This window comes from Amphiprion ocellaris, chromosome 3 (assembly GCF_022539595.1).
Source record: "Amphiprion ocellaris isolate individual 3 ecotype Okinawa chromosome 3, ASM2253959v1, whole genome shotgun sequence".
Taxonomy (NCBI): Eukaryota; Metazoa; Chordata; class Actinopteri; family Pomacentridae; genus Amphiprion; species Amphiprion ocellaris.
Window position 1 is genome coordinate 35,883,168 of NC_072768.1, and position 12,335 is coordinate 35,895,502.

Genomic DNA, 12,335 nt, shown 5'->3' on the forward strand with positions numbered 1-12,335 from the left:
ATGCAAATTCTGAGTCTAAAAGGAAAAATTGAATATTAAAAATTTTATTAAATATCTTTTACAAATCAAGAGATTGAAAAGTAAAAATTAAGAAGTAAAAATGCAAAATTATGAGACAAAATATGAAATAAAGGAAAAAATTAAAATACAAAGAAAAATAGTATATAAAAAAAGAAGTGATTAAAGTAAACATGAGACAAAAAAATAAATATAATGAAAAAATAATTAAGAGATAAAAGGCAAAAAATATGAGTTAAAGATTACTAAATAAAAAGGAAAAATATTGAATAAAAAGAGACAATGAAAAAAATAAGAAAAATAATTAGATAACAGAAAAAAGTAAAGTGAAAGATTTAGACTTTGAATTTTTATTACACATAATTTAAACTTTTTAACATATTTAACACAAAATATGAAAGAAAGGAAAAAATAAATAAGATATACAGGAAAATAATATATAAAAATGAAGAGATAAAACTAAAAATCAGGAGATAAAAAGGCAAAAAAATATGAGGTAAATATTTAAAAATGAAAAAGAAAATATTAAATAAAAATAATAAGAGACATAGGGAAAAAAATAAGAAAAATAATTAAATAACAGAAAGTATTAAAGAGGAAATATTGTAAAGCTGAAAAAATAGATTTAGAATTTTTATTACAGATAAATTAGACAAAATATGTACACATTTAACACAAAATATGAAACAAAGGAAAAAAATTAAAAAGATATAAAGGCAAATACTAAAATAAAAATGAAGAGATAAAAGTAAAAATCATGAGATAAAAAGGAAAAAATTATGAGTTAAAGATTATAAAATAAAAAGGAAAAATACTAAATAGAAACAGAGAAAATAAGAAAAATAATTAGATAACAGAAAACATAGAAAAAAGAGGAAACATTGTAAAGTTTTTAAAAATAGATTTTGAATTTTTATTACAGATAAGTTACACTTTTAACACCTTTAACACAAAATAAGAAATAAAGGAAAAAATAAATAAGATATCCATCCATCCATTATCTATACACCGCTTATTCCTCACTAGGGTCATGGGGGGGCTGGAGTCTATCCCAGCTGACTCAGGTGAAGGCAGGGGACACCCTAGACAGGTCACCAGTCTGTCACAGGGCTACATACAGAGACAAACAATCACTCACACATTCACACCTACGGGCAATTTAGAATGATCAATTAACCTCAGCATATTTTTGGACTGTGGGAGGAAGCCGGAGTACCCGGAGAAAACCCACGCATGCACAGGGAGAACATGCAAACTCCATGCAGAAAGATCCCGGGAAAGCCGGGACGTGAACCAGGGATCTTCTAGCTGCAAGGCGAAAGTGCTAACCACTACACCACTGTGCAGCCCTAAATAAGATATAAAGGAAAAAATATAATAAAAATGAAGAGATAAAAGCAAAAATCAGGAGATAAAAAGAAAAAAAATTAGTCAAAGATTACATAATAAAAAGGAAAAATACGAAATAAAATAGAGAGAAACAGATAAAAAAAGAAAAATGTATAAAAACTCTTTATTAGAGTACAATATAAAACTTCATACAGAAAAAATCAAATTTAAGGCACATTAGCTGTAGTTTGTGTCACTTAAAACATCTGACTGCCTCCAGAGTCGACTTACCTGGTTCAGTTTTTCACCTGTCAGACAATTAATTCATCACCTGCAGGTGAAACTAAAACCTGAAACACGTTAAACACTTTAATTCAACACGTTAAATCATCTTAAACACAGATCACTGCTGTACACTTTAACCACAAACCTGCCACTCCAAGTCTTTGTACAAAACTCTACAAAATAAATAACTTCATTTACATTCAAAACAGACCTCAGTAGATTTATTTTAACACAGATTAGCCTCTTAAATAACTTTGATCCAATGTTTTATCCACAAACAGACAACACTTTTACCGTCTTATCTCAGCCTCTAACAGACAAAAATGAGTTAAATTGGGTGAAAATTCACATTATGGCTGATTTAGTGTTGAAATAAATCTATACCAAATCCAGTGAAAAGCTGCTGCAACACGTAATAAGGAACACCGACTTTCGAAAGAAATCAAACTTCATCCAGTCTTTTTCTGGTGGAAACTGAATTTAAAGAATCAGATTTTTAACAATCCATCCTGCGGCTGCTGAGATATTTCAGTCTGAACAGTCTCTGTGTTTATTTTGGCAAAAAATAAAAGCATTTGAGCATAAAATGTTCCAACTGTTTTACTAAATATGTACAAAATACAAACACAGTGTAAAGTCTGAGTCAGTGTTTGATATAAAGTGTTAAAGCTTCAGCTGCCTGACTGTGAGGTGAAATCTGTCTGCTGTTGCCTCGCAGTGATCTAAACGGCGAGGAGGCGGAGCTTCAGTCGCTGCCGTCGTCCTCCATGATGGATCTCAGAGCCTCCAGTCCTTCCACAGAGACGGTCAGACATCCGATCAGCTGACGGCTGTCCTCAACGTCCAACACTGCAGCAGAAAGACAAACAAATAAAATAATATGCAATAAAGAGGTCCTTGTGTCATTTCTGACCTTCACTGAAAACTTCATCCAAATCCGTTCGTCTGTTTATGAGAAATGCTGCCAACAGACAGACAGACAGACAAACGTACGCCGATCGTCACATAACTTCACCACATTCCTTGGTGGAGTAAAAAGAACAAAAGAAAAGCTTCAATTTAGCCTGTGGTGCTTCATGCAAGCAGGAAACTGCCAGAAATTCTTACTAAAAGTGATCATTTCAGGGTGTTTGTAAAAAGCTTCATCATCATTATTATTATCATTATAATACTGGGCATAGTTTAATCCTGGTGTTTGTGTGTTTGCTGACCGTCCAGACTGGCCTCCATCAGGTCTCGTTGTTTCTCCAGGATCTCAGGAATCCTCAGAAAGGCGACGCCGACGTCTTCACACTCCTTCTCCTGTTCCTCCTCTGGAGGATCGCTGACCACCGTGAACCGGATCCTGTCGGGAACGAGTCAGAGTTTCTTCACTTAACCCTTTAAGATTTTTACATCCTGTAGTGCAATGCCTCGCAGATATGGATCACAGAAACAGGCTAACGATCTTGGAGAAGCTAGCGGCTACACTTCAAGATGAGAATACAGAGAAGGCAGAGAAAGCTACAACAGAATGTCAGAAATAGTGGTTGTCTGATGCCTGTCCCGCCTCTCCCCTCAAAATAACCAATCATCTGCTTTATACCAGCCATGGAGGAAAACATTTAACGAATCATGCTATTACACTGAGCGTGGCGTTGGAAAAATGTGTGCACGTCTAGAAGAAGAACACCTGCTTTATAAACCTTATTTTGGGTCAATACCACCAAGATTTTTATCAGATTTTACTTCTTTTTTATGTCACCAGGTGTGGCTCAAACAGACTGTTGGAAGGAAACAGCTGGTTATTTCAGACAGTAAAACTTGTCCTAGATTGATTTTGGGGTTTTCCATTGTCGTACACTGATCCGGTCATCTCATTTTGTGTTCCAAAAAGACAAACCCACGTCTTCCTGTCCTCACCTCTCCATCTGAGGGTTTCGACCCTGCAGGACTCCCCTCAACAGGCGTCGCCTCGCCTCGTTGGTTTCAGCGTCAACAGGAATCACTGAACAAACAAACAAAGACCCTGATCTTAATGCTGAGATTCTGTAGGAAACACAAAGACTCACTGGCTGATGTGAGACGTAACGTAAGTCAGTAAAACTCTGTCACCTCAGAGATGTTTTTATAACACTTCATAGACAGACAGCTGCTTCTTTATGATGCTTGAGGGAGTTTAAGATGCAGGATTTGCCAAGAGCAGACGTGATTTCCTCCACCAAGGAGCACCTTAGCTGACCTTTTGAATGATTTATCAAACATTAGCGCTGCGTCACAGACATTTTGTACCTTTGCTGTAGTTGTAGTTGATGCTCCGGCCCGGTGGAGGTTTGGGCAGAGACAGGGGGGTCTCCTCAGTGGGCTGGTCCAGGATGGAGTATTCGACAAACAGACGAACCACGCTGACGTCCTGAGACACCCGAGAGTCCGGCTTCAGGCTCAGAGAGACGATCTCCACCCGAAGACGCTCCGACGGCTGAAACGGCACCAGACCACAAGTTATTACACAGTTCTACTTATTATCTTTAAACAGCTTCTACCTTTAATACTGTGTTTGGTTCATTTTGTGCCACATTTTGATCATTATTTGTCTCATTTTCTTCATTTTGCACGTCATTGTGGTCCTTTTGCGTCACATTTCCACCATTTGTCAGCATTTTGTGTAACATTTGGTTGTTCAACATCATATTTTTTGGTTATTTTACATCACATTTTGGTCATTTTGTATCACATTTTAGTTCTTTATGTTATTGTTTTGAGTCATTTTTAGGTCATTTTGAATATTTTGCACGTCACTGTGGTCCTGTTGCGTCACATTTCCATCATTTGTTGGCACTTTGCCTCACACTTTGATGGATTTCCTTCTTCTTGTGGTCCATTTGCATCACATTATGGGCCATTTGGGTCATTTTGCATCTTTTTGTGATTGTTTTGCTTTCCATTTTTGTCATTTGTGGACATTTTGCGTCCAATATTGGTCTTATCACACTGCTTTGTTGTCATTTTGCATCATATTTGGGTCATTTTACACCTTTTTGTTGTCATTTCAAATCACATTTTGATCATTTTACATTTATTTGAGGTCGTTTTGCATCCTGTTATTATTGCTTTACTTTTTTCCGTGTTCATTTTGCATCCAGTTTTGGTCCTTTTACGCATTCTTGTGGTAGTTTTGCATCAAATTTGATCATTTTACATCTTTTTGTGGGCAATGTGAGTTACACTTTGGTGGCTTTACATCTTTTTGAGGTCATTTTGAGGTAACTTTGAGTAACATGTTGATCGTTTTACATCAGTTTGAAGGTGTTCAGAGGCACATTTTGGGTATCTTGAATCTTTTTGTGGTCATTTTACATCTCGTTTTGGTCGTTTTTAGATCTTTCTGTGGTCATTTTCTGTCACTTTGTGAATCTTGTTTTAGTTTTGTGTCACATTTTGGTAGTTTTACACGTTTTTGTGGCTGTTTTGCAACACTTTATGGTTGTTTGGTCACACTGGTATAACATGGCTCAGTTTGAGTGCTGCTGTCTTTAAAGTAAAAGTTGGTTAGCAGATACTAGAGATTCTTACTCAAACTTTAAAACTTATATATAATATAATCTGGAAACAAACACTCTGGATTAAATTTAGATCTGATGAAGAACAGCAGAATCCTCATCGAAACATCTGCCTAATGATTTAGTAATAAAGAAATTAGCAGCAGCGTCCATCATCGTCTCTCCAGATTTAACTGTTGACTGGTTCGACTTGATGCCGTCTTCTGTGTAGAATCACAAAAAAACACAGACTTCATGTGGAAGTTTGTGTTTTTAACAAACAGACTCAGTCAGGATTGAGAAACAATAAAATCGAAACAAAAACAAAACACCTTCACAAATGACTCTACAGTGAAAACACAAGCCGAGCTGAGTTTTTCTCCACAGCTGGACATCAAGTCTCTCTGTAGCAGACAACACAACACCGACTGAAGTCTGCTGTGTGGAAGGTAAACAGAGCGAGGCGTTCACTGACCTTCCTCCCTGTGGCCTGACCGTGAACGATGCAGTCATCGCTGTCGGACTGAGTCGATTCGCTCTGATCCTCTGCAGCTGCCGGAGCCTCCTCAACATCTGGATGGAAGCAGGAGACGAACACAAACAAACAGCAAAGAGAGACAATGAAGGAGGCAAAAAAATGTGCTTCTGCTGTTTGAGAAAGAAATAAAAACAGATGATTTCAACACATCGCCTCCCGCTGATGCTCGGTAACAAGAAGATGTTTGGCATCATTAACATTTATGAAGTCTGATCTGAGGATTATTGGCAGCAGCATTAAATATTTACGGCGGCTCTGCTCAGGAAACATTGCAGAAAAACAATAACATTAGCAGCTTTAAGTCGGAGGCTAAAACAACAGCAGAGTTCAGGGAGGCGTTCAGGGAGCTGCAGATCGACCTGTGATTAAAAACCAACAGAGTCGATGCCGGTTTTCTCTCCACAGAGCAAATCTGATAACAAGCAAAGCACCGGGTTTGTCTGGAAACTCATCTACACCAGTAAGAGACGAGACAAAGAAGAAAAGTCACAATAAAATAACTAAATAAAGTGAATTTTGATAAAATTATGAGACAAAAGCCAACATTATGAAATTGAAACCAACAAAATGTTTTTATTTTATAATTTAAATTCATAATTGTTCACAATTTCAGTGTTTTAATGGCAGAATTTTAACTTTTTATTCCATATTTACATTTTATTTATTGACTAAGCTTTTATCTCAATTGTGAATTTTAACCTTTTATCCATAATTTGATTTTTATTCTGAAAATTTTGCCTTTTTACCTTCAGTTTGGAGTTTTAGCTCATAATTTTAACTTTTCATTAATAACTGATTTTTTTCTCATAATTTGATGTTTTAAATCATAGAATTCACAGCATTTTTGTGTCAGAATTTTAACTTTTTAATAAATAATTTGGAGTTTTGATCTTAAATTGAAACCAATTCTGTTTTAACCACAACTTTTGATCCTCATTTTGACTTTTTAAATCAAAATTTTTTACTTTTCATAAATAACTGATTTTTTTCTCATAATTTGATCTTTTAAATCACAGAATTTAATATTTCTGTCTCAGAATTTTGACTTTTTAATTAATGATTTGGAGATTTGATCTCATAATCTAAACCAATTTTGTTTTAACCACAACTTTTTAAATCACGATTTTAATTTTTAGCTTAAAATTGGATTTTTAGCAGTTTGTTTCAAAATTGTATCTTAATTTTGATACTTTTAATGGCTGTTATCTCAAAATCTTACATTATTTTAGAATTTCAGTGTTAATCTCGTAATTTTGAGTGTTCATCTCATAATTGTAGTTTTTTTATCCAAGAATTTTAACATTTTATCTCAATTTTGAGTTTTTTATCTCATAATTGAAACTTTTTGTCATCTAATTCAGCTTTATATCTTACAATGTAATGATTCTTATAATTTTCAGACTATACCTTTCAAGTTTGACTTTTTAATCTCGTGATAAGTGACTTTAATCAATAACTTGACGACATTCTCACACTAACATCAATGAACTTCTTTTTATTTGTCTGCCTTAAATGGGATCTGTAGTTTTGATAAGAGAAAAGAAAATGACAGAAGCTGAAAACTTTGAAGGAGAAAACATATTTTGTCAGTTAGAATGAAATTACTGTGAGACTGATCAGCATCTTCTGACCTTCAGCTATTTCCTCAGAGATCTCCGAGTCGTCAGAGTAGGACTGAGTGCTCACTGGGACCAGCTGTCCTTCAGAGACGTGGGACTCTTCCTCTTCATCATCGTCTTCTTTCTCTGTGTTGCTTTGAGGAGCTTTAGACAAAACCTGCAAATATAAAACACTTTTACAAAGAGACACAAAGGAGACGACTTCGGTTCAGAGTGTAATCAATAATTTTGGTCGTTTTGCATATTTTGAGGTTGTTTTTGGCCACGTTTTGGTCTTCTCAGATCGTTTTGCTGTGATTTTGCGTCCCATTTTGTGTCCCCTTTTGAAAATTTGTAGTCAACTTTCATGGCATTTTGGTTCATTTGTATCACGTTTTGGACCTTTTGTTTCTATATGTTGTCGTTTTGAGTCACATTTGGGTCATTTTGCATGTTCTTGTGGTTGTTTTGCTTTCCATTTTGGTAATTCATGGACATTTTTCATCCAGTGTTGGTCTTTTTATGCCTTTTTGTTATCATTTTGAATCATATTTTGGTAATTTTACATCTTTTTGTGGCCATTTTACATTTATTTGTGGTCATTTTGCATCCAGTTATGATTGCTTTACTTTTTTTTGTGGTAATTTTCTATCACATTTTGGACGTTTTATTTCTTTATGTTGTTGTTTTGAGTCACACTGAGATTATTTTAGGTACCACTGTGGTCTTCTCATCTTTTTGTTGTTATTTTGCATCCCACTTTGTGTGCACTTTTGGAAATTTGTGGTCATCCGTCATTACATTTAGATTTTTTGGCATCACATTTTGAAAGCTTTACTTCTTTATGTTGTCGTTCTGAGTCACATTTGGGTAATTTTGCATCCTCTTATGGTCATTTTGCTTTCCATTTTGGTCATTCGTGGACATTTTGCATCTAGTTTTGGTCTTATTACACCTTTTTGTTGTCATTTTGCATCATATTTTGGTAATTTGATATCTTTTTGCAGTCATTTCAAATCACAATTTGGACATTTTAAATTTATTTGTAATTGTTTTGCATCCAGTGATTATTTTTTACTTTTTTCCGTGGTCATTTTGTATCCAATGTGCTTCGACCTTGGTTCAGAGTGTAATCAATGATTAAAGAGATGATTCAACAACAACCTCCTGTTAAATGATGTTTATTAGTGTTGGTTTAATTTCTGGGTGAAGAGAAGAATCTATGAATAAAACAGACTTTCAGGTTTACCTTGATAGCAGGTAAGGATGTTTCTCTCTTCTCTGCAGACCTACTAGAAGCTGCTGAGCTTCGTTCTTCCAGCTACACAAAAAAAACCCCACAGAAACTGGTTTAGATCAGCTGAAAAATGTTCCCACCTCTTATTTGTTTAAGTGGATAAAGTTGGAGTGAAGCCAACGTGGTGGATCAGGTCACAGTAATTAACGTCTCACTCAGAAATCTCACCTGTTCGTCCAAAGATGTGGTTTCTACAAATGTGACTCTTCTGGCAGCCGGTGTTTCCTTTACTAGTGTTTTCGTTCTGAGTTTGGGCAGTGGAGCCTGATGGTCACAAAACAGTCAGAGGTTATAAAATATGAAGAAATACTGCAGGTTAAAGCTCCTGAGAATAAAACCAAGCAGGTGTTTCAGGTATGAGGCCAGTCAGAGCTGCTGGGGTTGGATAATGAAGTCTCCTTGTATTGATGAGGAGCGACCTTCTGAACACATTTAATAAAAGTAGAACTTGTTTAAGTTTTTGAAAAATTGATGAAAAAATGTCCTTTACAGCCTTTAAGTTTTCCATTTTTTAACACATAGCAGAAGGATTTTGCTTTTGATTCTGTAAGAACATTTTGCTAGTAATACTTACTTTTTCCTCAAGTAGAAGTTGAAATGTAGGACTTTTACTTGCATCTTTGTATTTTTACATTTCTAGATTTACTAATAGCAAAGGATCACAGGATTTCTTCCAACGCTATTTGAAAAAACTCAATTCCCTACTAACATTTTAATTTCACACTTTGGTTTATTTGCCAATTAAATAAACCAGATTGGACGTATTCATCAGAACTTTAGAGGAGCTGGAAGGTGGATTTAGTTTCATTTGGACAAAGCAAGACTAGCCGTTTAGTCCTGTTACCAGTCTTTATGCTAAGCTAAGTTAGCTGTTTCTCCAGTGTCTAGTCTTCACGCTAGGCAAAGCTAGCAGGTTTCCTTGTTTCCAGTCTTTATGCAAAGAAAACTGTGTCGAGCCTTTATGCTAAGCTAAGCTAGCTGATTTCCAATCATTATGCCAAGCTAAGGTAGCTAACCCTTTTTCCATTTTTTTGCAAAGCTTAGCTAGATGATGATTTATGCTAAGTTGTTGGTTTTCATGTCTCTGGTTTTTCTGCAAAACTAAGTTACCTGTTTAACCCTGTTTGCAGTCTTTATGCTAAGCTAACTGTTTTTCCTGTGTCCAGCCTTTATGCTAAGCTAAACAAGCGGTTTCCCTTACACTAAGTCTTTATGCTAAGCTTAATGTTTCTCCTGTTTTCAGCCTTTATGCTAAGCTAAGCAAGCTGTTTCCCTTGTTTTTAGTATTTATGCTGAGCTAATCTAACCATTTTCCCTGTGTCCATTCTTTATGCTAAGCTAAGCCAGCTGTTTCCTCTGTGTTAAGTCTTTATACTAATGTAAGCTAGCTTTTATCTGTTTTTTAGTCTTCATGTTAAGCTAGATGTTTAACGTGTGCCCAGTCTTCATGCTAAGATAAATCAACCCTTTCCCTGTCTCCAGTCTTATTGTGAAGCAAAACTAGCCGTTTCCATCTTTATGATTAGTATGAATGAATGTCCTCACCTTAGTAGCAGCTGCTTGAGGTTGAGAGGTGGATTGATGGAGGTCTTTGTTTTCCTCCTGCAGTTTCTCTTTGGCATCTTTCAGCTGTGAGTCTTTCTTTTGTTCCTCCACTGTCTCTTTTTCCTGATTCAGTCCAGATGTTTCCTCTACAGGTTTCTCTTCTGGAATAAATCTGGGTTCTTCAGGAGCCATGATAGATCCTGGTGGACGGCGGTAAGTGGATTTCCACTTCAGTGTGACTTCTATGTGGCCGGCAGGTAGACCAGTGGGATCGACCAGTTGAAACACACCTGAGAGAGAAAACAGGACAATTATCTGTCTTGGACTTGAATATAACTGTTTCCATGTCTCTGTTTAACTGTTTAACCCTGTTTCGGTCTTTATGCTAAGCTAAGCTAGCTGTTATCCTTCTTGCCAGTCTTTATGCAAAGCTAAGTTAACCGTTTAACCCTGTTTCCAGTCTTTATGCTAAGATTAAGCTAAGCTAGCTGTTTTCCTTCTTGCCAGTCTTTATGCAAAGCTAAGTTAACTGTTTAACCCTGTCTCCACACTGCACGCTAAGTTAATTAACTGCTTAGCTTGTTTCCTGTCTTTATTCAAAGCAAGGTCAACTGTTTAACCTTGTTAGCTAAGCTAGTTTTCCTTATTTCCAGTCTTTATGCTAAATTAAGTTAACCATTTCTTCTGTTTCCAGACTTTATGCTAAGCTAACTTAACTGTTTCTAGTCTTTATGCCAAACTAAGCTAGCAGGTTTCTCCTGTTTCCAGTCTTGGACTTGAATATAATTGCCTGTTTTTACAAACAGCTGATTGAATATAAATGTTTAATAAGATAAGATAGATAAGATAAAGTTCTTTATTTCTCCCCACTCCAGGGGAAATTTACATTGTTACGGCAGCTTATGTAACAGTAGACGTAGTGATAAGAATCAAATAATAATGGAACAATAGTAATAATATTTACAATATATACAAGGGTGAGAGATGAGGATAAAGTGGCTTAACAGAAAATGCTGCTATTACTGACTATGTCTTCACACATAAACAGCAAACTCCTCACCAGTGACGTTCTGGTCGTGGGCCAGTCCCAGAAGAGGAACTCTGGCCTTCCCCAGGTACGTATCCATCTGCTCCTCCTTGTAGTCGAACACGTAGAACTGCAGGACATCAGACTGCAGGTACTGGTCCAGATCCACGTCCATCAGAACTGCGTAGGACTTCAGGTCGTTGAAGGTCGGATCACAGCGGTCGTGGACGGTGGAGGTCGGGTAGTCGGGGAAGTCAAAGAACTTGTAGACGACGTAGGGACTCGGCAGCTGAGAGCTTCTGGACTGGAGGTCTGAGCAGCGCTGGACGGTGATGAAGAGTTCGTTGTTGCTGCTGCTGGACGGCTGCAGCTGAGAGGCAGCGAAACAGAAACAGTACAAAAAAATGCACAAATTACAAAACCGAACCTTCAACCATGCAGCTGTTTTAGACAACAACACTTTACAAAACCCGAGTGCTTCACAAGGCAGCAAAATAAAAACACAATTCAGTTTATGAACGCCAAAAAAGTGCAGGAAATGGCAAAAATAAGTTGAAAAATAATAAAAGATGGGTTAAAGGAAGCTAAAAGTCAAGAAAATGAGCAAAGGCTCTTCAGTAAAAGCCTGTTTCAAGAGGCAAAGTGACACTTTAAATTAAAACGACAATTAATTACAACATGAGTTTACCGTCTGATTAAACATGGAGCAGGTCCAATGTATTCTTGTTTACAGAAAATTGTTCAGCAAATATTTAGAAAATCAGATATTGTTATTTTCCCAAGCAGAAATGCCAAATATTAACTTGATTACTTTAACTTTATATTTTGCATATAATATTTAGCTGCAGCCCCACTCTTTACAACTAATAGAACTGATAAATAAAGTCTTAATAAGCTGTAGATGTCCTTTAACGCTCAGGTACCTGTGCAGGTTGACTGATGTATCCTACAGCCTTCAGCTTCTCCTTAAACAGCTGGATGGTTTCTGTCATGGGGATCCTCAGCCTCAGCCAATAATCCACTGAACCAAAGGTCCGACTCTCCTCACTTGTTCCTAAGGAGGAATTACATACATGAGTTTGTCACTGTATTCCAAGAAAAACTGAGAAAAGACATCAAAATCAATTATCAATATTAAAATGGATCTTTGACTCTCTCACCTTAATACCTGCTGACGAGT

At 36.3% G+C, this 12,335-nt stretch overlaps 1 protein-coding gene across 2 annotated transcripts in view; it reads right to left on the reverse strand.

Moving 5' to 3' along the window:
• Nucleotides 1-1,509: 1,509 nt before the first annotated feature.
• rpgrip1l (RPGRIP1 like) overlaps nucleotides 1,510-12,335 on the reverse strand; it is a 28,193-nt gene continuing 17,367 nt past the window's right edge. The window contains exons 16-26 of one of the 2 annotated variants that reach the window (XM_055006367.1): nucleotides 12,079-12,209; nucleotides 11,189-11,525; nucleotides 10,129-10,370; nucleotides 8,752-8,847; nucleotides 8,536-8,607; nucleotides 7,320-7,464; nucleotides 5,626-5,723; nucleotides 3,904-4,090; nucleotides 3,535-3,619; nucleotides 2,844-2,977; nucleotides 1,510-2,481 (exon numbers count right to left, since the gene is read on the reverse strand). In XM_055006367.1, the coding sequence (XP_054862342.1) occupies nucleotides 2,378-2,481; nucleotides 2,844-2,977; nucleotides 3,535-3,619; nucleotides 3,904-4,090; nucleotides 5,626-5,723; nucleotides 7,320-7,464; nucleotides 8,536-8,607; nucleotides 8,752-8,847; nucleotides 10,129-10,370; nucleotides 11,189-11,525; nucleotides 12,079-12,209 (1,631 nt within the window). In that variant the 3' untranslated portion in view covers nucleotides 1,510-2,377. Of the gene's footprint in view, nucleotides 2,482-2,843; nucleotides 2,978-3,534; nucleotides 3,620-3,903; nucleotides 4,091-5,625; nucleotides 5,724-7,319; nucleotides 7,465-8,535; nucleotides 8,608-8,751; nucleotides 8,848-10,128; nucleotides 10,419-11,188; nucleotides 11,526-12,078; nucleotides 12,210-12,335 lie in introns of both variants that reach the window. The other variant, XM_023271142.3, reaches the window with a different exon arrangement.